The sequence below is a fragment of the Ptychodera flava genome, chromosome 9 (genome assembly GCF_041260155.1).
Source record: "Ptychodera flava strain L36383 chromosome 9, AS_Pfla_20210202, whole genome shotgun sequence".
In the NCBI taxonomy this organism is placed as follows: Eukaryota; Metazoa; Hemichordata; class Enteropneusta; family Ptychoderidae; genus Ptychodera; species Ptychodera flava.
Genome location: NC_091936.1, coordinates 41,868,426 through 41,895,155, shown reverse-complemented (window position 1 = coordinate 41,895,155; position 26,730 = coordinate 41,868,426). Strand labels below are relative to the sequence as shown.

General features: G+C 36.7%; 2 protein-coding genes across 2 annotated transcripts in view; one reads left to right on the top strand and one right to left on the bottom strand.

Moving 5' to 3' along the window:
• Window positions 1-26,730, bottom strand: part of LOC139141052 (PMS1 protein homolog 1-like) — a 59,652-nt gene that overhangs the window by 25,624 nt on the left and 7,298 nt on the right. The window contains exon 5 of the mRNA XM_070710626.1: window positions 20,244-20,390. Coding sequence (XP_070566727.1) covers window positions 20,244-20,390 — 147 coding nt within the window. The remainder of the gene's footprint in view (window positions 1-20,243; window positions 20,391-26,730) is intronic.
• LOC139141053 (uncharacterized) lies at window positions 224-19,819 on the top strand. The gene is made up of 9 exons (XM_070710627.1): window positions 224-599; window positions 3,865-4,020; window positions 4,714-4,869; window positions 8,076-8,231; window positions 13,740-14,247; window positions 15,033-15,112; window positions 16,268-16,925; window positions 17,569-17,648; window positions 18,039-19,819. Exons 1-9 carry the CDS (start codon window positions 427-429, stop codon window positions 18,535-18,537), a joined length of 2,466 nt encoding a protein of 821 aa, XP_070566728.1. The 5' UTR covers window positions 224-426; the 3' UTR covers window positions 18,538-19,819.

Genomic DNA, 26,730 nt, shown 5'->3' with positions numbered 1-26,730 from the left:
CCGAGTCCACGAGTCTAGTCCAGGTTAAAACACTGCCAGATATAACCCAGATTCCACAACTGAAGTCAAAGATTGCCTGGTACTGGTATGGTAAATAACTGATTACTTTATCATGATAAACAATAGACCTGTTTTCCCGCCTTTTTTCTGTCAACATTTTTATCAAATAATCTTCCAGTCCCCTACAACCAAATGGTTCTATCCTTTCAGTAAGTATCAACAGTATTATCTGTTTCTTTTGGAGCAAAGACACTCCTCATTAGTCCTTCCTGTCTATCGGTACATACATTCTATCCAGTGCGATGCAACATTTTGCACTCTATCATACTGATGTAGAATCATAAACTTATATGGTACGTACCATTGGCTTCTCATTTTCTCACTGTCCGCCTCAGCCTCAGAGTATTACATGTATGAGAAGCCATAATGAATGAAGTACATGTAAATTTCAAGAAACGTCTTCTGAAAACATATATCAAGGTTGTGAAAAACCAGGCAGGTGATAAAAGTGATGATGTTGTCCGAGACTTTCCTGATGAAGTCACTCAAACCTCATCGCAAACAGAGCCTCACTCAACAAACCTTCTCAATCGTAAAAGGTAAGAAAATGATTTATTTGCATTATTTTTGAGTATTCTGGAGTGACGTATGTTTGGTATAATTTTGTCAATTTGCTCATTAAAATAGACTATCATTTTATGGTTGTAGGGGAAGTTTCAAGTGTTGACAAGAACTCACAGTGCCTTGAAGGGTTACATTTGTAAATTTGAATGAACCAACACAACACTAGCACTGAGAGAAAACAGGTTAAAATTGCCAGACAAAGATTTATCTTTCTGATGAATGTTCCTATATTATTGATCCATGCATTCACATCTAAAAATGATCATGTCATAAATGTATTTCCTGTATATACTGGAGACTTTTAGACTTTCACTATTATTGCCAACTGCATGATGTCTCTACCGGTATGTCATAAAATAGCCGCCATGCGCCATACGTTAACACTACAGGGTAAAATAAATTTTTGACTTTATAACAAAAATAAAACAATGAAAAGTTTATTGACTCCACAAGCTTCAAAATAAGCTACAAATGCTAGATCAGAAAGGTATTGTAGAACTTTCAGAGTCTGAATATCTGAATATCTTGAGGATCATATTCTACCTGTATCTGATGTTATTGTAGACGAATGAATTTTTTTTCCATACCAAAACTAGTTTTGACAATAACATTTGACATTGTACACCTACAGTGGAATAAGTTAAACAAGATAATGCACTTACATTCATAGAAAACATCTGAAGCTTATGGAGCTTAAATTATGGTGCTGTATATCTTATCTTGAAAAAATCTACTATTAAAATGAAATGATGCCATATTATTTGAGCTACTGTGTCACAAAATGTTGAAGATTTTTTTGTGACAAAATGGAAACCTGAATCTGTCATATCTTACTGTGTCAGACATTCTCAAACACTACACAAGAGATGTACAGAATTATGCAGTCTTCTTGTCCACAGTTAGCACCGGTACATTTTCTTTGATATTGATGATAGCATTCCTCAAAGATTAAGATTACATCTGACAGCTGTATCATGCAAACATTTGTTCTACAACCTGCAGATGCTGATTCCATCTGATATTATGTCCTATTTTACATCCCAACTTTCCCGCCAAATTGGGTTCATTCATCTGGAAAATGTCTATCCCAAATGAGACAGAAATAGAGAAGGAATGGAATAGTGTAACCCATGATCTGTATAACAAAAAAGTTGTGCTGCTTGTCCCAGTTGTCATTTGAAATAATTAACACAATGTTGGATAGATACTTGTCGACTCTGTAAACATACCAAAGGTTGGTTGGTCAAGTGAAATTACATTTTCCAGAGAAATGCTGTGTTAAAGCATAAAGTATAATCCAACTCTTACTCCCAGGTCCCTTGGTATATTTTGAATTCATGCAAATTGTTTCTCCGTTTGAACATTCAACCAGGCTTTTGAGCTTGTATTGCAGACAAGCTGAGTTACCGTAACACTCAATTTCACTGATTTAGGGAGTCTGGTCTTTCATTCAAGGGGGAGTCAAGCTGTCAGTCTAGGGGGTCCAGTTCAACAGTCCATGCATCCAGTCTAGGAGTCCATGAGTCCAATCTGTAGGTGATGCAACGTGTGTATATGGACTTATGTAATGAACAGGCCAAATCATACAGAAGACATACCACAGATCATTTTAAGGAGCACAACAATTATTGCACTGTATACACCTATGGCCAAGCCCTTATGGAACTAAACAGGGTTTTGTGTAAGTTTGGTAATATGCAGCCCGGCAGAGCAGTGGAAGGAGATATGGCTACAAAAGACACTGTTCTTGACCAAACTCAGCATGACCCTGGAACAGACAGGTCAGGCACAGGAACTGCTCTATGTGAACAAAGAATGCTGGAACCTTCTCTCAGTATCTCACATGACTCTACAACCTCATTTCTTGAAAAGAAAGTGAGACAATCAAAAAGGTCAAACAGGAATCAAACAGAGTCTTTTAGAAACAAACGGTAATGAACTTGTATTGAATAGGCAATCTTCAATTTGCACTAAAGCTAAGCTCTTCAGTGGTAAACTAGTGTAGGGAGACTAAGGATGGTTATATCATGAGACACATGGAGAGATAAAGACTACAGGCTTAAATGGGAAGTTGCAAGACCCTGGGCACACAATAGGGGGATTACTGATGACGCAGCCATTTGCATACACAGGGCGGGAATTTTTGAATTCTCATACATGTAGCATCGCTTTGATCGTATGATAAATTTGAATAATCGTGATGGGCACTTTCGTGACATATGGAGGGGGGATTAAATGGTTGTACAGGGAACACAAACATTTTTTCAGTTGATTTTCGACTCAAGTTTAGTCGCTACATATTCACAGACATCATATGCAAGATTTAATGACAATAAACACCTGAAACATGTCAAAATTATGGGATTCTGGGACCAAACATGGCACGTCCAATCAGTAGCTTGGCTTTTTAACATTTTCATAGATTTCCGATAATCCGGCTTTTATAGGGGAAGTTCCTGTTTAATGCTACCATGCAATATATTGACACCAAGGTATATGTTTAAATACTAGCTTCACTACATCAGCCAGAAACTAAATAATGTTGATACAATAAGTGTCGCAGATACTTATAAAGACATTTAAATATCTCCTTTATCATTCATATTCTTATTAAGGTAATTCCTTGACCTATGGTGGAACAGCTGATGACTCAATGAGTGTATCTCTTAATGTGTTCTATCTTAAGTTTGTGAAAGCTGGCTTGGTTGAAAGGTATCTTATATCAACCAATCTCTCAGCATACTGCAAGTCATGGAACAATGTAGCCACTTATCGTGCACTGACAAATTTACAAAATAATGTCCAAAGAAGGAGCCCTTTTCCCTTAAAAAAATTCACATAGTTGCCTGAACATTACTGAAAATAGTGGTATCACAGCTCAAGCAACCTTCATAAAATTACTATCATTTAAGTAACCTGTGAAAATACATGTATTTGTCCTTAGTTTGAAGATTACATCATCACAACATGTATTACGTTGTCAAGAGTGTCATACAGGTATGGCGTTTGTCATTATTTGTCGTCACCATTGTTGTGATGAACACCAAAAAATTACAAGTCCAAGGATCCAACGATGAGCAGTACCTGTTGAACACCAGAACAGAAAACACAAGACCAAGTTTGTCTGAATTTCTGTTGCTAAATTTTCTGTCAGAATCAGTATTAGCATGATGCTATGGTATATGTAGTGAGAAATCTACATTTGTGATCAGCATATTAAAACTGCACTTTCTTTTGCAGAAAACACACTTATAGCAACTCTACTGGTACTAAGCCAATGAAGATTGCGAAAAAGGGGCCACAACGTCAATATCAAACACGTTCTTCAAAGGAGAAAGAAACAAATGATTTGGGCTCACTTCATGTTGTTTCAAAATCTGAAAACAGTCATGGCAGGTACACAAACTTTTTGTCTGTTCTCAAGTTTTCTTCCCACAAGACTAAAAAATATTTAAATTTACTTTATACTAAAAAGAAGCAAGCTTAATTTGCTAATTTTAATGTCTCATTGTCTTTCAGACAATATTCAAAATACTTTATGAATATTTATACTATCACTACTGCCACAGCAAGGTCGATGGGGGGATTGAGGTGTCATAGTAGCCTTGAAGGCAGTACGGGATTCCTGGCAGAAACCCACTGCACATAGGGCAACAGGGTACTTTAATGTTTCACTAATTGCTATAGTTTTGGGGCCAATGATGAAAACTGTGTTGTGCTGTGATTAAAATCAATTCAAACTAAAAGCAACCTTCATAAAATTACTATCATTTAAGTAACCTGTGAAAATGCATGTATTTGTCCTTAGTTTGAAGATACTACATTACCACAACATGTATTACATTGTCAAGAGTGACAGGTATGATGTTTGTCATTATTTGTCGTCACCATTGTTATGAGGAACACCAAAAAATTACAAGTCCAAGGATCCAACAATGAACAGTACCTATTGAACACAGAAGACCAAGTTTGTCTGAATTTCTGTTGCTAAATTTTCTGTCAGAATCAGTATTAGCATGATGCTACAGTATATGTAGTGAGAAATCTACATTTGTGATCAGCATATTAAAACTGCACTTTCTTTTGCAGAAAACACACTTATAGCAACTCTACTGGTACTAAGCCAATGAAGATTGCGAAAAAGGGGCCACAACGTCAATATCAAACACGTTCTTCAAAGGAGAAAGAAACAAATGAATTGGGCTCACTTCATGTTGTTTCAAAATCTGAAAGCAGTCATGGCAGGTACACAAACTTTTTGTCTGTTCTCAAGTTTTCTTCCCATAAGACACTAAAAATTTAAATTTACTTTATACTAAAAAGAAGCAAGCATAATTTTGATGTCTGATTCTCTTGTTGACAATATTCAAAATACTGCATGAACTTTTATGCTATCATCTACTGCCACAGCGGAGGCGTTGAGGCATCATAGAGGCCTGGAAGGCAGTATAGGATCCCTAGTGGGAACACACTGCACATCGGGCAACATGGTACTGCAGAGCACCCACTTTAGGCCCATGACAATAACCCCATAATGACATTGTATGTTGGTGGCCTTACAGCTTCTGAAGTCAAATTTTGATCAAGTTTTAATGCAAATTAAAGTTCTTTACATTGAAAACAAAACATTTCAATGTTTTGCTAATTAATTTCTTCAGTTTCTGGGCCCATGTACTTGTGTTGATGAAAATTATGTGTTGTGCTGTGATTAAAATAATTTTTTCCAGCTCCAGGCTGTGTTTTAAATTTAGATTTCGGTGCATGTAAGTAGAATCCAAGTTTCTTGCTCAAAGAAAGATTACACCTGCCACATCTAACGGTGTCAGACATTCTCAAACAATCCAAACTTCTACATGATGAGATGTACAGAAATATGCAGTCTTCTTGTCCAGAGTTAGCACTGGCATATTTTCTTTGATATTGATGATAGCATTCCTCCTGGATTAAGATTACATCTGACAGCTGTATCATGCAAACATTTGTTCTACAACCTGCAGATGCTGATTCCATCTGATATTATGTCCTATTTTACATCCCAACTTTCCCGCCAAATTGGGTTCATTCATCTGGAAAATGTCTATCCATAATGGGACAGAAATATAGAAGGAATGGAAACCCTATCTGTTATACCCAGAAAGCTGTGCTGTTTGTCCCAATTGTCATACCTTAAAAAAGACAGGTGAAATAAGGCCAAAGTAATTAAATTCTTTGTTTTGTGTCCCCACCCGCGTAGGTTTTTAAGGTTTCATGAAAAACATACACAATGTATTTGAATAGGAAATGTTAGGACATGACCGCTTAGCTTTTCTGAACTAAAATTTTGTTAGAATTTTTTATTTGCTGCAATCAAATTACATTGTGTTAATTTTCTTGTGTGTGTTTTTCAGCCGCTTAGACGCCTACCTTTTCCCATTTAGAGTGGACGCAAAACAAAGAATTTAATTACTTTGGCCTGATTAAAAAATGTTGGCTAAAACTTGTCAACTCTGTCAAAATGCCAAAGGTTGGTTACGTGAATTTACACTTTCCAGAGGAACGCTGTGAGCATAACGTATAATCCAACTAGTAGTCCCACTCCTAAGAAAATTCAGCAACCATTACTATCTCTACTGATATCAACATCTGTAAGCAGCACATCAGTCTTATACACGAAGTGATATGAAAAATATTCTCAGGGTAAAAATTAATAAATTAAACGTTGAAATTCAATATTTTATTGAGGCCCATGGCATCTTTTGAATTCATGCAAAGTTGCTTCTGTATTTTAACATTCTACCAGGTTTTTGAACTGGTAGTGTGGAGAAGCTGAGTTAACACTCAATTCCATCAATTTAGGGAGTCTGGACCATCAGTCAAGGGGGTCAAGCTGTCAGTCTAGGGGGTCCAGTTCAACAGTCCATGTGTACAGTCCAAGAGTCCAAGTGTCCAGTTTAGGAGTCAATGAGTCCAATCTGCAGGTGCCATTTTAAGGAGCACTTTAGTTACTGCACTGTTTTGTGTAAGTTTGGTAATATGCAGCCCAGCAGAGCAGTGGAAGGAAGTGAGACAATCAAAAAGGTCAAACAGGAATCAAACAGAGTCTTCCAGAAACAAACGGTAATGAACTTGAATAGGGAGCAGAAAGAGGGTGGTTACATCATGGGACACATGTTAAAGACCACAGGCATAATACTTCCATGTATTATCCTGATGCCACTGCATACTTTTAATATTAGCTTCATTGCATGAAATGGTGTTCCTTCACAAAACAACAACAGCTGGAAACTAAATAATGTTCATATAATAAGTGTCAAAGACACTTTTAAGGACATTTACAAATCTCTTTTTTTATCATTATTTTTAAGGTTATCTCCTTGACCTTGTGTTGAACAGCTAATGACTCAGTTGCGTTCTAGTGTATCTCTTTATCTGTTCTATCTAAAGTTTGTGAAAAGCTTGGTTGTAGGGTATGTTACATTGTATATCAACCAATCTTTTAGCATGCTGCATATCATGGGAAAATATCAGCTGATTCTGATGTATTGCAAAATTCACAAAATAATAATGTTATAAAATAATGTCTAAAGAAAGAGTTTGTCCCTTAAAAATTGAAGTAGTTGCTTCAACATTACTGAAAATAGTGGTATCACAACTCAAGCAACCTTCATAAAATTGCTATCATTTGAGTGATCTGTGAAAATATTATGAGGTTATTACGAAAATACCGCAAAGGATGCACGAGGACATTGGCGCAGCATATCGTGATGCGCAGCGACAATGTCCTCGTTCATCCTTTGCGGTATTTTCGTAATAACCTTATTATTATACATCTTATATTCGTGACTGGGCATCAAATTGTCAGAGTAATGACCGTTTTCGTGCCATGTTAACAATTTTTCTTCTGATTTATAGCGCAAGTGTGGAACGCTATCTCGGACGTGCTTCTGCAAGTTCTGGATAGTGTGTGTGCACTACACACGTACGTACAGAGCGCGCGCGAGACATGTTCTGGCACTCGTCCAATGAGTCCCTTGAAACCGTTCAACAGTGAACACGCAGATACAGCTGCAGGGGATGGGGTGCCTTGAAACTGTATGTGTTATGGAATGGGCGTTCCGTACGGTGTTTTTAGTGCACGCAAAATTCTATTGTTCTCGATGGTAGATGTGTAATAATTGTCAGTATTTTTTGAAGACTTAGGTCATCACAACATGTTTTATGTTGTCAAGAGTGACAAATATGGTCTTTGTCATTTGTTATCACCATTGTTATGATGAACACTAAAAAATTCCATGTCTAGGGATTCAACCATGTGCAGCAGCCATTGAACACCAGAACAGAACACACAAGACCAAGTTTGTCTGGATTTCTGTTGCTAAATTTTCTGTTGGAATCAGTATCGTTGTCATGCTATATGTAGTGAGAGACCTACAATTGTGATCAGCATACTAAAACTATACTCCCTTTTGCAGGAAACACACTGATGGCAACTCCACTGGTACTAAGAAAATGAAGATTACAAAACAGGGGCCACAATGTCGTTATCAAACACGTTCTTCGAAGGAGAAAAAGGAAAACGCATCTGGTTCAATTCATGTTGTTTCAAATTCTGAAAACAGTCATGGCAGGTACACAAACTTTTGCTTTGTTTCAAGTTTTCTTCTGATGGGACACTAAAAATTTTAAATTTACTTTACATTAAAAAAGAAGCTGTCTCTTTCAGACAATATTCAAAATACTGCATGAACATTTATACTTATAATATCATATGTGGGTAACATTACAGCTTCTGAAGTCCAATCTTGATCAAGTTATAGAAAACAAAACATTTCAATGTTTTGCTAATTCCTTTCTTTAGTTTCTTGACCCATGTACATGTGTTGATGAAAACTATGTGTTTTGCTGTAATTGAAAGTATTTTCTCAGCTCTAGGCTTCATGAAAATTTCTTAAAATGCAGATTCCATTTGTACACACCGTGGAAAATGTTCTGTATGCACATAATGCACACTAAATGAGATTTTTTTAGACCTTGTAACACAGAAAATAATACTGGCATGTTGACATTCTGAACACCCCCCCCCCTCCAAGATCTCAGGGCTCCCCCTAAGTCACCAAAATGATTAGCCAACTGATTAGCCAAATCAAAAATTTTGTAGCCACTTTGAGCAACTTTTAGCCAGTTTATGATCTCAAGCGTAGCAATTACAGCTTTCTCGGCATTCAGGTGTTCTTAATTTTACAAATCAAGATGTTTTGTATGATGTTCCGATAGTTTTTACATTAAAGAAATATTTGTTCAGTTTTATTGAATAATCGTGGTTTTTATGGCATTTCCAGGATAGAAATACTTTTTATCACAACTGGAAGTTGTGATATAGAGGTGGTTTCAACCGGTGTTTGATGTCGTCCATTTCCGTAAACGACAAAAAGTCAAAAACTGCGGAACAGAGTGCGTTGATATTTGATACTGATACATAGACTGGTTCCAAAGTTCCAATTCCGAAAAATGGAGCCAAACGGAGCCACCGGTAGATAGTTTTGGGAAATTTCTAACCCCCCTTTTTATCTAATTGATTTTAGGGGTCTTTCATACATGTAGTTTTGGATTGTACACCAATCCTGCATTGTGGACTGTTTTATGAGTTGTTGAACAGAAATGAGGTTTTGATGAATGTTAGAAATATGCAGGATGGCTTATTCAAGTATAAGAGATTTCTATGGTCTTTTGGGCATCAAAAGCATTAAAAAAAACATATTTCATAGTTTAGATTCTCACTTTTGAGATGACCCTAGGCATTTGTTAAGTAAACATCCTTGAGTCAATATACAGACTTTGACATTCCAGAGATTAAGTATCCACAACCTCACATGTTACAGTCTTTCACTACAATGGTATGGCCCAAACCCATTGTTATCAATGGAGAATGTGGACCTGTCTACAGGAAATTGGGGTGAACAGGTTAGACAATGACGTTACAAGTTGTAGGTTAGTTATCAAGGTAGCACCAGCATAGAGTCCTGAGCATCTGTCCATGTGTTCTCACAGCAAATTACAGGGAAAAAAATTATTTGAGAAGTTTTTCTCCTTTAAATAGAAGTATATTACAATTTAAACCTGTCATGGATAGATTGCTCTCAAATGATCTGAAACACAGTTATTGCCCATTAGCAACAAATCTGTAGCAAGATTTATGTAAAGTTCATGAACTTACACAAGGTATTAGACAAAAGATGACCATGACTTTGCAACTTTTCAACATTTATTTCATTCAGATTTCCTCAGTTTAGTGTATAATTTTGTAATCTTAATTACTGTCAACTTAGCTTTACTAACTTATTCATACCTCATTATTCTTACACTACTGTTATACCTTATAACCACAAAATTTCAAGAGATGCATATATGATTGTCACTTAACAAACAATTTACAAATATGTCTTCTGCTTTTTCTCCATATACATATACATGTCTCTTTCTCATAAAAATGAGCTTAAAATCGCAATGTGAAAAATAGTCTTCAGCTATATGTTGCTCATTGACTTCGTGGTGTGTCTAATTCACAGTGAGTGGGGTTGTTGATAAATGCTGATAATACTAGGCGGTCATTATGTCCAAGCGCCATTGGCGGTATTTTTTAACATAATGACCATATGTCATTATCACAACTGGAAGTTGTGATATAGGGTTAGCTTCAACCGGTGTGGGACAGTGTCCATTTGCCGTAAACGACAAAAAGTCAAAAACCGCTGAACAGACTGCATTGATATTTGGTAGAGATATTCAGACTAATTCCAAGGTTCCGATTCCGAAAAATGGTTCCGAAAAATGGAGCCAAACGGAGCTGCGGTTAGATAGTTTTTGGAAATTCTAACCCCCTTTAACTAATTGATTTTAGGGGTCTTTCATATATGTAGTTTTGGAATGTACACCAATCCTGCATTGTGGACTATTTAATGAGTTGTGGAACAGAAATGAGGTTTTGATGAATGTTACAAATATGCAGGATGGCTGATTCAAAGTATCAGAGATTTCCATGCGCTTTTGGTAATAAAATTGATAAAAAACAACATATTTAATGTTTTAGATTTCTCACATTTGTTATGACCCTTAACATTACAGACTTGATGACATAACTAGCTGCTGGACCTGTTTACTGGCGCATTGATTTAAAGACAAAGATCGTTTTATTTTGTAATAAGGACGTGTGATTTCGTAAAACATAGTCTATTAGCCTGGAAATGTGATTTTTTGCGAATATTGCTTACCCCACTGACAAACAGTGTGGTTTGAAAATGGCTGGAATTGCTACTTCGGGACTTTGTTTTCTGTGTGCATTTACTGACAAACTCCAAACCCGCAGCACCTACCCATTCAGTATTTCATGTACAGGTGTACCCAGAGATAGAGTAGTTTCACAATGTGCCAGTTGTGATCAAGTGCCATTGGCGCTATTTTTCATTTTAGATTTTAAACTTTTATCACCAGAAATATAATAAGGTATCGATTGAATTCTAAAAATTTGGTAGCAAAGTGAAGTGCATATTACAACAGGTACAGAACATTTCTCCAGCATTCATTTAGTGTTCACAGTATGATAGCTTGTCATAAGCTACAAGCCTCTCATGCAGCAAATTTATGCAGTCTTGCATAATCAAAATGTTTTAGCCACAAGAATAAAAAATGGTGCAGAAGAAAGCATTTAGTAGCACACTGGCAGTGTAGCTATAATTGGCCCCAGTGTTACTAGTATGTCATAGTTGTGATCAAGCAGGATGAATAGCATTTTGAGTATGAGTATTTTTCTTGAGACCAAAGGGTTTGGCCAAACATAACTCTTGTAAAACAAGACACAATGATATATGTTCATTTAAATTACTCACTGCTTGAGAGTGTACATTGTTTTAATGACTATGATAACGTTTTGCACAGATATATTTTCATTTGATATTTTGATATCATCAAGAAATGTCTGGTGATGTTCACTTCTACATCATGGTTGATTCTGCAAAAATATTAAAATAATTCAGAATCACATAATTTCTTGTATAAGTTATAGCAGTTTGAAATAGACCGAATTAATAATTTGTTGCTTTAATGTTTACATGCAAAATTGCAATTCACAAACGTGACGATTTGACAATGGATATGCTTACTGCAATTACTGTTGACAATGTCCCTTTGCGATGACTCTAAATAAAATTACATTTTAAACTGACAGTCAAGCTGAATGCCATTTAAATTGGAAGACACCAAAATTACCTTTTACCTATTGGACCACCCTAGGTGGCTCTTTTGAACCATAATTGTACACTTAAGGGGTCTTCATGCATGGCATCACATGATGAGATGACCTAGACTTGACCTTTCAGAAAACCTGAGTTTTTCTCCTCTTCCTTTGTATTATTACTCCGTTTGTGAAAGTTTCCTTTGAAATTATGGTTTTTACTATCAAACTGAGTAGTTGCAGGCCAAATTTTGATTCTAGCAAAGTAGGTAAAACTTCTGATAGACTGAAGGACGAACGGGACTCACGGAGGCAAAGCAAAGCCTCTGTGTACTGCAGACGGAACAGCAACAATGTTTGTTTTACGTACCAGGGAATTTGTAACTTTGTAGAAAGGCGAGTGAAGTGTTTCAATACATTGCAACTTTGTATGAAGGAGGGTAAACTGTTTCAACATCTTACAACTTTTTTATTGTTAGCTGTAGTTTTTTGTTGAGGTGCACCAGGGCAGTAAAAATTCATTAGCCACTATGTTCGCCAAACTGGAATTTTTGTAGCCATTTTTAACTTTCTTTCGCATTTGGCTAATTGGCGATCGGGTAGCGGGAGCCCTGGATCTGCTGGTAATGGCAAAGGCGGAACATCAATATCCTACTGTTTCAACATCACCCAAAGATGATGTCAATCAACATGGTTTTATATAGCAGCAAGATCCAAAACTAAAGGTTTTGCTCTGTGACACTGATTGCCACTTTCAGTTTTCTTTTAAAATTTTGCAAACATGTTCATCTCTCTGATATCCATTTATAGTCAGTTGAGAAAAAGCATGTGAAAAGACATGTTCATATGTAAAGGCATATTCACATGTGATATGCTAGTTTGGTTGTTGAAGTTAAGTTTCATACCACAGGGGATGGATGGGCACATCAGGCTTAAATGTGTGCAGGAGTCTTGCTGTGAATAGCTTTGAAAGTGAACAGGCAAATTTTGTACTTGAACCTCTGACATACTGGTAACCACAGTAGATGAGCAAGAACTGGGAAGATTGGAGTATATTCATTTCCTAGTGTGTGATTATTCTAGCCACTGTATTTGGAGCTCTTGCAACAGGGATGTATAGTGCAGGGGATATTGTTATCAATTACTCTGCTATATTACGGTATTCTTTGAACAGTCAACCATGCATTGGATGAATAGCAGTTGCAACACAGCCATGTCCCACACCGCTATATAACTTTGTGCATTCAACCATACATTGATTGAGAATCTAGCTGGCCATTTTAGGGTCTGCAGACCCAACAATCAAAGTGCAATGATAACTCATATTAAATTAAAGTTTTGGATAGGAGTAAAAGAATATGTGTATGTGGGAATTTAGTGAAATCTTGCTGGTATGAACTGTAGAGAAAAGCATGTCTACCTTCTTTTTAAAGGGACAGTATCTGTAACTTTTGCGATGACAACTGAACCTGAAATTATATTTGTTTTTGTAAATTTAGCATACCTTAACTGCAAGATGCAACCTCTTGTGTTGTTTCATTTGATTGGCATATATTTTGCTGGACTTTCATTGATCAAACACGTCTGAATGGTTAGCGGGAACCCGTGTAGTTGTACTTGATGATTGTACCCCATTCATATCACTGGGGGCACCGTCCTGCAGAGTCCAATATTTTACAGAGTTCCACACTATATTTTTTAGTCTGCGTGTCATGCACTTGGTCTCTCACTTGTCAGTTTTCGGTATTCCTAAATACCTCAAATAAATCAAGAAATTAATAAGGACAAAATGAAGAACTTGTACAAGTAGAATGTATTACATTTGTTGTTAAACCAATTTTCAAACAATTATTCAAAATGCCTGCATTTCAAAGTTTTGATTAAGCTACTCTGCTTTTTTGAATTTCAGAATTACTGATAAAGTAGGTAGAGGCCCAGTACAGTTCTACCATGATGACAAAAACTTGCCGATATGTCTTAAAGGCCGGAAGTATGGAGTCCGTACGGCTGATGCTGTGAACATAATATTGAAGCCTGGAGACACAAGTTACATTGCCACGGCTGTTCCAACTGGTGTTTGTCACAATGTAGCATTTCTGTGTGACACCACAAAATGGACAAACTGGAAGGATATATTGCATGATGGTCTAGGGTCTTGGAAAACCAAGGGAACCAAAACACTTTTCCACATGTACTCAACGACACAGGTTGATGATTGTGGCTGCTCTGTACATGAGGCCTATAAAGTCACAAGGAGACAATATATCAACCAAAAGTCCAAAGACTTTCACAAAGTGATTGTAAGAGTGACAAAGCCTGATGGGATTGATCACAAGTTGACATTTGTGCAGTATTTCTTTGACGCAGAGGAGCATACAATTGAAGTTGATGAACCCACACAATCAGAATTAAGAAAGGTGAGGTCTGCAGAGATACAGGCAATGTTTATGTCAACCTCACAAGTGTCCAGATCAGGTATTCCATTGGAAGGTGACAGTAGTGTCACAAATGGAACATCAAGTGACAGCTTTCCTCAAAACCAGATGGAAATGACAAATTCACAGGCAGTAAGCAAAATTCGTGACTGTTTATCCACAGAAAGTGAATTAGGAATAAAATATCCGTTTCATTTGTAAAGATTCTATCAACTGATAAAAATAGTACAGCACCACAGTGAAATGTTTTTGCTTTGTCCAGACCTAAATTCTAGCTTGTGATCTAAATAGCCAATCAGATGCTTGCATTTGTCACATGTCACTCTTCAACCAATCAATGTTTGCCACCTTTGTTTGGTGTACATTAATTGTCACATATAATAATCACTTTCATATTGTATATCTTATATATGACATCTCTGAGGAGACGTTGAGCTCATTTTTTTTGACCTTCAACTTTTATGTGTGAATGTGAAATGATTGACCAAATTGAAATTCTTCCGATTACATGTAACAAAACTTGATCTGGTATTTCATGTTAGCATGTTAAATTATAATTGACTCAAAAATAAAGATTATCAACAGTGAAGATATTTGTATGATTACAGATGCATTCTCAGCAAAATGCTATAGACAGATTGTCTTCCTAAATCTTGACTTCTGTTTTCATTTGTCAAGGTGTTTCTTCTCAACTTTCATTGATTTCTTTTATTTTATTTTAACAAAACCATTTACCCACTTGCCATTGTTGTCGTTTAATTTTGCAGATAAGAACACCCACAACAGGTACAGTAGTGACTAAGACCATTCAGCTGACTTCTAAACATGAACCAGGACAAGCGGACAGGTACTGTATAGATGTATGAAAGAATGTAGATGTCGAAAGAATGTAGATTTCAGATTGATCCAGACTCTTCTGTCAGCGCCCAATATTGCTCCTTTGTGTCTTAACCAATTTTGTTCAAACTTGACATTATTATGACTATTATTATTATTGTTATTAGTCTTTTATTTAAATTCGATAGACTGTTGGACCAAACGCTCTTCTCACACAGTGTCAAGATGTAAGAAAAAAAATATGTACATTAAAAAATATATTAAAAAATGAACAGGGAAAAAACATGAGGATAATCTGATAGTGTTAGCATATGCACATCAGCTTTAAGTTCCTATTTGCCTATGGCAACAGAAGTTTATCAGATCATACGACTTCTGTCGTCTGTTGTTTGTACATATGTACCGGTATGCATGTATGTATATCTGTCCACTTTTATGATTTGAAAAGAGTTGCACCTATTATTTAAAGCCCGCTGCGGTGGGACCTGGGATCTATTAAATTGGTATTTGGTATGAAATTGTAAAAGGAGATACTGGACACTTTTTTTTTTTAGTCAAAAATTGGTACATTAGCTTGAAAATGTGAAAAATGGTAAAAAAAGATAATTTTCCAAAGCCACGTACCATATAGCTTGATATTTAGTTTACAGGACTCAAGGGCTGGTGTAAGTTAGATTTTACAAATCCTGATGATATTACCAACATTGCAATATTCATATAAAATTTATCATATTTAATGAAAGAACTTTCTCAGAAATTACTTGTGTGATAGGTTTGAATTGTGGTATGCTGGTTCATGGAGATGATATTTAAATATATCCAAGTTCGTTCAAATCATGACAAAATTCGCAAGATATATCGTTTTTAAGGCAATGTTTGCTGTTTAGGGTTAAAAGTCTCAGAAACCACTTGTCCGATAGGTTTCTAATGTGCTATGCATGTCCCTTGCGATTTTCTAAGTTAATATTGTCTACATTGAGGCAAAATTAGCAATATTGTATTGATACAGTATTGATACATATCAAATATCTCAACTTTTACCAAAATACCTTTCTCTCTGAAACTTCTTGTCTAATAGATATCACATTATGTGTGTTAAATGTACTTCTGTTCTCATCAAATGGGAGCACAGTGCCATGATTGACACTTTTTTTTTAAATTTCAGAATAACTGATAAAGTACGTAGAGGCCCAGTACAGTTCTACAACAATGACAAAAATTTGCCGATATATCTTAAAGGTCGGACGAAAGGACTCCGTACGGCTGATGCTGTGAACATAATATTGAAACCTGGAGACACAAGTTACATTGCCACAGCTGTTCCAACTGGTGTTTGTCACAATGTAGCATTTCTGTGTGACACTACAAAATGGAGAGACTGGAAGGAGATATTGCATGACCGTCTTGGATCTTGGGAAACTAAGGGGACCAAAACACTATTCTACAAGCACACAACTTCAGAGGTTGATGATAGTGATGACTCGGTACATGAGGCCTATAAAGTCACAAGGAGACAATATATCAACAAAAAGTCCAAAGACTTTCACAAAGTGATTGTAAGAGTGACAAAGCCTGATGGGATTGATGACAAGTTGACATTTGTGCAGTATTTCTTTGATGCCGAGGAGCATACAATTGAAGTCGATGAACCCACACAATCAGAATTAAGAAAGGTGAAGTCTGCAGAGATACAGGCAATGTTTACGTCAACCTCACAAGTGTCCAGATCAGGTATTCCACTGGAAGGTGACAGTAGTGTCACAAATGGAACATCAAGTGACAGCTTTCCTCAAAACCAGATGGAAATGACAAATTCACAGGCAGTAAGCAAAATTTGTAACTGTTTCTCAAGAGCAAGTGACCGAGGAATGAAATATCCATTTCATTTGTGAAGTGTGCTAAAGAAGATTGTATCTACTGATAAAAATAGTACAACATAAAAGTCGAGTGATGTTGCTCTGTCCACACTTATAAATCTAGCATGAGATCCAAATAGCCAATCAGATACTTGCATTTTATCATATGTCACCCTTCAACCAATCAATGTTCACATCCTTTACTTTGACACAGTCAGAGTAGTGGAGGGACTGTCATTTTGACATTCAATACATACACTCATGCGGTACTCTTTTGAAGACATTGAGGAGGCATTTACCTTACATGTTTTGACCTTGTACATGTAATGTTTTGCCATGGTAACAATACTATACTTAACATATACATGTATTTATTCCTATACGATCTTAAAAATAAGACCACTATGATAATGGAATCATTCACAAAAAAACAAACATAAGTGGTTACAGATGTATTCTCAGCAAAAATGCAATTGTTTTCTGAAATCTTGATCAAATTTTCATTTTCAATTTGTCAAAGATCTTTCTTCTCAACATTCATCACCTACTTTCCATTGAATGGTACTATCTACATGTACTTATTTGGTGTTGTTGTCATTTAATTTTGCAGATCAGAACACCCACAACAAGTATACCAGCATCTATTGACGCCATGCAGTCCATTTCTGAATGTGAACCATTAGCAGACAGGTACTGTATATATATTTGAAAGAACATACGTTTTCAAATTGTCACTCCCAAAATGAAATACTTTTAGTGTTTGGCAATATAATGAACAAAAATGGTACTGTATTGACTGAACTGGATAATATTTTATCCAATTTTTGAAAAATTATGACATGAAATGTCTAATACATTTCAAAGCAAGAACATGAACCAAAAAGGACCACACACGCAAGTGTAAATGAATTTTTTCAACATTTGGAAAATATGATGACATATGCATTACCACCTTAGATCATTTTGAAATACATATTTTGAAATTAGGGTAGTATTTGTGATCTCACAACTTCACAGAATAAGACTAGAAATACTTCGGAATACTTTTTGACGACATATTTTAAAATATTTATTATCCAGAGAAATGCCTGAAGAAGACTCTGAAGTAGAGTTCTACAACGATAACCCTGATTTGCCGATATTATTTAAAGGCAGAAAGTCTGGAATAGCAACTGCTGAAGCAGTAATGACAATGTTACATCCTGGTGACAAAGATAACATTGCCACAGTGACTCCAACTGGTGTTTGTCACAATGTAGCATTTCTGTGTTACACTTCAGAGTCGACCAATTGGAAGCATTTGCTGGATGATGGTCTGGGACTGTGGCAATCAAAGGGAACCAAATCTTTTTACTATTTGTACTCCAACACACTGGAGAAGGTTCAGGAAGTTGATTCCAATGGCTGCTCAGCAAACGAGGCCTGTAGGGTTATTCGGAGGCAATATGTCAACAAAAGTTCACCAGATTTTCACAGAGTTGTAATCAGAATCACAAAATGTGATGGTATTGATCACGATCTAACCTTTGTACAATATTACTTTGATGGAAATGAGCATGTGATTGAGGTCACAGAATAAATAAAATCACAAAAGGAAATACACGATGCTGGGGCAGAGAAATCAACGCAACTGCAAGCTTCCCTGTTGTAAGCATTTTGTGATACAAAAACATAGTTACTAGAATTATAACAGTAAAGATCAGTTTTGAGTAAATTTAGGTTCCTCCCTTCCATTGACTTTCTTTGCTGGGATATTAGTCCAGCAGTTCAAGAAAACATGATCACACACAAGTATTTTGGTATTCACATGAAACTTTGCCCTTTCCTTGAGTTTTCAAAACAGAATTTGCCCTACACCACCTTCACTCTTCTTGTTATGTGTACTAAACAGAAAAGCAATATTTTGTTTAGGGTTCACAAAGTTCTGAATACGTCAAACTGAATTGAATGATGGAAATAAAGGTGATGTGACATGCATGCTGGGAGTCGTTTTATTTTTTTCAAACTCAACAGAACCTGAATCTCTGGTTAAACTGACAGTATATTTCATGAAAGCAGACACATCCTATTTGTAGCAAGGTTTTACATTCTGTTGCGTGAACCTTAACCTGTACATACCCGATACCCTGTAACTTTATCCACAATCACCATTGATAACAATGGGTCTGGGCCAAACCATGGTGGTGAGAGGGTGGACTTGGTAGGGGTGTTTATTACTCTGTGAAATTATTGATGCTTCATTGATGGTGTTACCTTTGCATCACATAATATCCAAGGTGAATTTCCCTCAGGGTTGAGAGATTGTTTTTATAAAATAGGTTACACAACCAGCCAAGGGCTGCATAATTTGCCGCCATAAACAGGTGTCCATAAGAGGGTCTCAAATCACATGTAACTGAACCTCTCTGAGTTGATCACTCAATATCGGGACATCAAATCAAAGATGTTCACGTTTTTCTATTCTGTAAAATTTGATTTGTTTCTTTTCTACCATTAGTTACTAGTATGTAGTAATTCATTGCAGTTAATTGTTTTCAATATATTTCTTGACATTATTGAAGCCCCCTGATGCCAACTTCTGGGCACCTCGGAAATTGACGCAAATCTCCACAGATTTGGCAGGAAGATGGTTAACATTTTCATCATCTTTAGTGATGGGATTGAAGTTCTTTAACATAGATAATGGGGAAACGGAAAAAACAGCTTTGAATATGTTCGTAACAATTTTACATGGATGTTGCTTTTAATGTTGAAACCACTGTTCATCTATTCTACTTCTATACAGCATATGGTAGGGAGACTATATCAACTTCAGTTACATTTGATTACCTAAATTTATTATAATTTTAACTGTTTCAATAAAGATTTTTCAGCACAATTTGCTATGTTTGCTACTTTTCTTTCATCACAGCACCAGTATGCGTTCTTAGCTGGATTGGCATGCCAGCAACTCATGAAAGTCATATATGTGAGAAGCTTAAAACATTCAACGTTTACTGGTAGAGTGCTGATGCAAGAGATTTCTAGAAATTCCTTCATTGACTCGAAGAGATGTCAAACAATGTGTCATAAGTTAGAGGGCGCCCTTCACATCACCCTGACAAACCACAAAGAAGCCTGCCACATTGCTCGGTCAGGTCACAAACATTTTTTAAATCATTTGAAATTTTTGATGACTTATATTATTCGCATTTATGTTATGACCTACATATCACCAAAAAGTCTCCCTGACTTTAATTTGTGGATTTCATTCACACTTGAAAATTTATAAAAACCACTACTTACCTTGTTATGTAGCAACACAGTTGTTTTGTTTGGGTCTAAATTGACATCAACGACATCAGGGGGTACAATTATGCTCAAAAATATAACAGGACATCGAGGATGTGAAAAACTACTGCTTGTACCACTGTTGTAATATTGCCGAACCAGCTGAAAAGAGGAAAGAATGCATATCATTTACAATAGATGGCGCTGCATAACTCTGATTGTTGATCTTTTCTCTGTACCGGATTCATCCACCACTGCTCAGTCAAATTGAATGAAAAGTTCAATACTTGATAAACTTGCAACCTGGAATGTCTCCAAGGAGTTTATTTGATTTTAAAAGTAGTCCGGTGAAAATGAATATAGGTGGTTATTTTTGAAATGCCAAAATTACACCAATTATCATTTGTTATTTTTGATCTTGCATATTTGCAATTATTTGAAGATGTCATTCGGGCAGAAAGCGAATTTTCAGCAAATTCAACATTCAGCATTTGCATAAACTGTAAGTGTTCATTTATCATTTGTGGAAATGCTCCATGAAAGTGATATACATGTAGTTTTTTGAATAAATAAAACAGCAATTTGCTAATCAGACAAAAATTGTGACAATCTGCTGTGTCTTGTTGCATTTGGCTCACATAGAAAATTTGAGATCTTTGTTATGAATACTGGTGGCCTTTCCTTGAATGTAACACATAGCAACCTGTTAGATACAGGTATCATACAAGCTAAAGAACTTACTATTGCTACTTGATGTTTACTACATGATAATTTTCAAACCTCGGTCTGACTCTTAGGCAGGATTCTGCTGCTGAAGTATATGCTTAGGACATATGTCCTAAATCGAGAAAAATCTTTAGGACAATCCCATAATCCTTTGTGGTCACTTGTTGACCTAATCGCAGCGTTTGTGTCAGAGAATATTGTTTTTAACACACACATATACACCATAAAGGTACCAGCCTTGTTGGTAACCAACAAGGCTGGTATCTTTATTCAGAACCTACAATACACTTGGAAATCTGAAACAAACAAAATGAAACAATAAATTTTGAATGTGAATACATCTCTGAGCTGTTTATCCCGTGAATTGTCAGAAAGATGAAATTTCAAGTCTCAAAGTGAGGTTCACAGACAAATTACAGTGAGGATATCACATAACTGTGGTATCTTCACTGTAATTTTGTTTCTGAAAATTACTTTAGAACTTTAAATTTTAACTGTCAGACAGGGTCATCTGCAACAGAAAAGCTTTTCCATAAGATGGCCCTGTCTTCACTCAAGACACTTGAGAGATCCATCTCAAATATTAGTGTTCCCTTAATTTTAACTCTCATCACCATATCTTGATGGTTAACAGTTTAAACGATTTCTGAGGGGTGTGAGAATATGATTTTGTTCAATAAAACTTTTTGTGAAACAAATACTGACACTGTGTTGAATCTAGGATCAGAGAGTAGGGGCATTTTGGCCCATGGACTTCAATTTGGGGGCTTTTTCATTCATTAATGTCCATAAGATTAATTAATATTTATTTTTCTTACTGTTATTATTTATCTGGTATTATACTGTAATTAAGCAGTGTTTTAGCCAGGTTTTGCTAGCATGAGGACACAGTGACCCACAGTAGGTTTAAATGGGGACAAATTACATTTTTAAGGGACATAATATTTTTCAATAAAATAACACTGTACAGTGTCATTGTGTATCATCATCACCTGGTACTATATTTGGTGTTAAATAGACTAGTCAGGTGAGTGCATTAAAGGTAAGTAATAAACCACTGGTGTTGTGTCAAATTGTACCAACATAAAACCTTCAGTAGTTTACTGCATTCGCATAAACTGCAGGACTTCCCTAGATCACCAAAATGATTAGCCAACTCGTTAGCCAAATGAAAAATCTGTAGCCACTTTGAACAACTTTAGACAGTTTACGATTTCAAGTGTGGCAACAGCTTTGTTGGCATTCAGAAGTTCCCAATTATACAAATCAAGATGTTTTGTATGTTGTTCATGATAATTTTTACAGTAAACAAATATTTGTTCAGTTTTTATTACATTAACTATCTGTGTTTTTATGACATTAGAAGGATAGAAATATTTTTTCATTTCTGGTGGTAAACTTTTTTCACCAGAAATAAAATTAGGTGGCAATTCTACAAGTCTGGTAGCAATGTGAAGTGTATATTACCACAGATACAGAATACTTCTTCAGCATTTATTCAGTATTCACAGTATGACAACTTATCATATATGTAAGCTAAAAGCTCCTCATGTGGCTAATTTATGCAGTCTTTAAAGTCATGTTGAAAATTTTGTGAGCCACACAAATAAAAATTTTTGATGAAGAAAGCATTTGGTAGCATAGTGGCAGTATAGATACAAGTATTGTGGTGTTTAAGGATGATAAATACCTTTTAGACACTTTCAGATTTTTATTTTTTTCTCAATTCAACATTTCCCAAACCCAATAAAGTATACATTTTCTGAAAGCCCTGATATAGAGCTATCCGACCAAGCACAGTGCACGGTCATTATTTGCATAAGAGTCACATGACAAGCGTTTTGCTGAACCTTCCAAAAAACGGTTTTCCCGGCCTTATGCAAACACGCTGCAAGATTTCCGGTTGGAATTTCTTCATTGACAAGCCTTGACAATATCCTTCAAAACCGTGTCTGCGATTTTTTCTCGGAGGCTCTATTCAAATTATATGGCGTGATAATTAAAATTCCTTGAAAAGCACCTTCGTCCAACACCTTTAAGAGCGCATTAAAAAAAAACAAAGGCACATAAAGGAAATCCCAGACACGAATTTTGAGTTCATTATGTTTCCAATGGACGGTGTGAATTTCAAGCAGCTAGTGCTTGTGAGCGCGAATTGACGAGGTGCCAAAGACGGGTACTTCATTCACACATTGAATTCGAGAAAAACGCAAAAAACATGTTTTGATACTTCTACGCTACGGCATTTGATAATTAGACGTGCACGAGCCTCAACACGGGCATACTTTGTTACCAAGTGATGATGTCGGCCGGGAATGACAGTTGTTCAGAGAAAAAGTCCCAGGAAAATAAAATAAATCGCGGAAAACTACCAATTTTTGGAGCCTTGCGTGTCGACACATCGCCACAGCGAATGGCTTCAGTGGGAAAAACAATGACGTCAGCAGTCATTACTGATAGCGGGCGTGTCCTAAATTCATATGCAGATAAGCTTGTTTGCGTTCCCCAGATCACACTCCCCTCACACGCTATATAGACATTGCAGAACCGTAGACTTGATAGCGTACTATCGCACTAATTGCAAAGTTAATTCTAGGACGCGCCATTGCACAATAAAATCTCGAATGGCCCTCATTAATTCTACGTTTGATGCGCCACTAAGGGCGCAACATTATATGAATGGGTCGATCACGCAGAGTTCACGTAGTTCATACATTCGCGTAGCTCCCCGAAGGTCATTACCTCAGTCATAGTGTGACATGTAAAACGATTCAGTTACCTATCAACCTTTGCAATTAAATACCCACTACAGCATATATGGTGGTACATAGGAAGCTGGGTAGAAAGGACTGATGTAGGGGCAACGGTGTTTTGGAGCCGTACGCATGTATACAACGGCACTGGCCGCTGCGTAAAGGTGGAAAGCTAGTCGACACTCGGTTTTTTAACGCCGCCGGTATAGTTGATGAACCCAGGATGATCGGGCAGTCCCTTAAATTGAAGCGTTTGCAACGTCTACCGTCCATACAAACGAAACGTAGAACACTGCAAGGAAAACATCCATGATCGTTTTGAAGAGCAACACATTTGACCTAATAGGTCGGACACATCTCGTTTTCCAGAGTAGCCAGGTCTTTGCATAGAACAACACCCCTGTGTAAAACCCTTTGGCCAGAACCAATGATCGTAAATTTGCTAATACATACGAGTTATGTTTAAAAGTTGATGTATCAATCACTTTATTAAGGTCGTACGGGTTACAGTCTCGTGGTATATCAGTGTATGAGTAGCCTAATTGTCGATGCATGCAAATCGAGGGCCACTCTCGGAGAAATCCTACCAGTGCACTACGCTTTGATCATGATCGTTTCCACAGTCAAAATCACAGTCCTTAGCAATTTGTACAGTTGTTCAAGTCCGACATATCAATAATTCATCACATAAGTTACGTAAACAATTGAATCAAACCAAACGGTTTGCTGTTGCCATTATTGGGCCTGTTGCGCACGTACAAGGGACAACTTTGCAGTTAGCCCTGCGTACGATGCTGTGTGTTCCGCTACAGCTATTAAATAGCCCCACTGAGCGGGGCTATTAGCTGTAGCGGAACACACAGCATCGTACGCAGGGCTACTTTGCAGTAGGCTTGGTTGGTTACGGCATGGATGTTTTTACATCCATGGTTACGGGGGGGCCCGATCTCCAGTATTCTCCTTTTCTTGACTTGATAGACTATTGTATTTTCTGCAGAAAATTCAAGGTTTTTACATGTGTGATGATGATGGCCCCCGATTTTCTAAAATGGCCCCCTTGGGACAGGAGTTGGGGCCAACAGTGGCCCGTTGTTTTTAAATCCTAGAATGAACACTGTGTAATTGTTTATCTAACATTGCGAAAAAGACGTCAACCACCGTAAAGCGGCGTGTGCAGGCTCCGACCAACCCTAAGCAAAGAGTGATAAAACGTCGCACTGCTGAGAAATCGTCGTTGACACGATGTCTTGACCACACTAAGAAAAATGACTTGCTCTCTGGTGTAGACTATGTCTGGAACTGTACGAATACTTGTTTATTGGACTAGGCTTCGACAAACATTTAATTACGGTTCATTGTTTACAGACGGAAGTAATCCTGGTGTTTGGAGAAGTCACAGCAGGTCATTATGTAAATTACCCAGTGCAACGCAACGTTGTGTCACTCAAGATGGATTATGGAAATAGCAATGCAAATGTGTCCACAATGTTTACAAAGCTCCTCGATTTAACCGGGATAGCCACGTGCATTTGTTTTGATTTTTAAAAATCGTGAATTACACGGAAACCATTCCTTATCTTGAACTGGCGACACATCTCAATTCTGGGTCTTACTTCAAGGCGTATTCTCAGAGAATTTTGAAAATTTGACAGAAAAATGAACGATTTGGTATTTATCATCCTTAAGGCCCTGGTGTTGTGTCATACGGTAGTTGTGATCAAGCAGGCTCAATAGCATCTTAAGCATAATATTTTTCTTGAGGACAAAAAGGGTCAGGCCCAAATTATGTAAGACAAGCAAGACACAATGATATCGTTCATTTAATTTCCCAATGTTTTTAAAAGTAATCATTGTATTAATGATTATGATAACATTTTAGCCCAGAAATATTTTCATTTGATATTTTGATATCATCAAGAACTGTCTGCGCGGTAATGTTCACTATTGCGTCATTAAAACTGTTGGAATCTGCAAAATATTAAAATCATCCAGAATCACATCATTTCTTGTAGAAGTTATAGCAATTTGAAATAGGCCAAATGGGCAATTTTCATACCGGTAGTTCTACTTTTGAATTGTTGCTTTGATGTTAAGTTACCATGCAAAAATTGCAGTTCTCAAATGTGACGATTTGAAAATGGATATGCTTATTGCAACTACTGTTCACAATGTCCCTTTGCCAAGACTCTTAATAAACTTTTGATTTAAAACTGACAGTCAAGCTAAATACCATTAAATTGGAAGGCACCAAGGACCTTTGAACATAAGATTGTACCTATTGGACCTCCATAGGTGGTTTCTTTTGAACCATAATTGTGTACTTAAAGGGTCTTCATTCATGACATCACATGAGATGACCCAGATTCGACCTTTGAGAAAACCTCAGTTTTTCTCCTCTTCCCTTGTATTATGATTCTGTTTGTGAAAGTTTCCTTTGAAATTATGGTTTTACTATCAAACTGAGTATAGCTACAGGCCAAATTTTGATTCAAGCAAAGTAGGTAAAATTTGGACTCATAGATGACTGGGACTCACATAAGTGAGTCAGTGTATTCATGGACGTATCGAACTGCAACAATGTTTGCTTCACGTACCAGGGAATTTGTAACTTTGTAGAAAGGAGAGTGAACTGTTTCAACATCTTACAACATTTTACTTTTAGCTGTAGTTTTCTGTTGAGGAGGCAGCCACTAAACTACAGCCGACGGGGATTGCAACTTTGTGCCTCAGGGCCTGGCCGATTGAAGTTGGTTTGTGACAATTTTTTCCGGCCATTTGTCAGAAATTACAAAAAAACTTTAGGACATTTGCAAAAAAACCGGCCATTTGCCGAAGGCCGGTGAGTAACTGAATCACTCTTAGGGACCAACTTTCCACTTCAATAACAGCAAATTACAACTGTGTGATGTTAATTTTACTGAGTGGTAGCTGTTCAGGATATTTGCTATCCCTTTTCATACATCTTTGTTCAAATTCAAATATGCAACGTGACAACTCATTATTAGTAAAGAACTAGTACAATG

Coding starts and splice junctions, on each gene's coding strand:
- LOC139141053 (XM_070710627.1), top strand. CDS start 427: ATGAATGAAGTACATGTAAATTTCAAGAAACGTCTTCTGAAAACATAT. Junction 600..3,864: donor AACCTTCTCAATCGTAAAAG/GTAAGAAAATGA, acceptor TTTCTTTTGCAG/AAAACACACTTATAGCAACT. Junction 4,870..8,075: donor TCTGAAAGCAGTCATGGCAG/GTACACAAACTT, acceptor TCCCTTTTGCAG/GAAACACACTGATGGCAACT.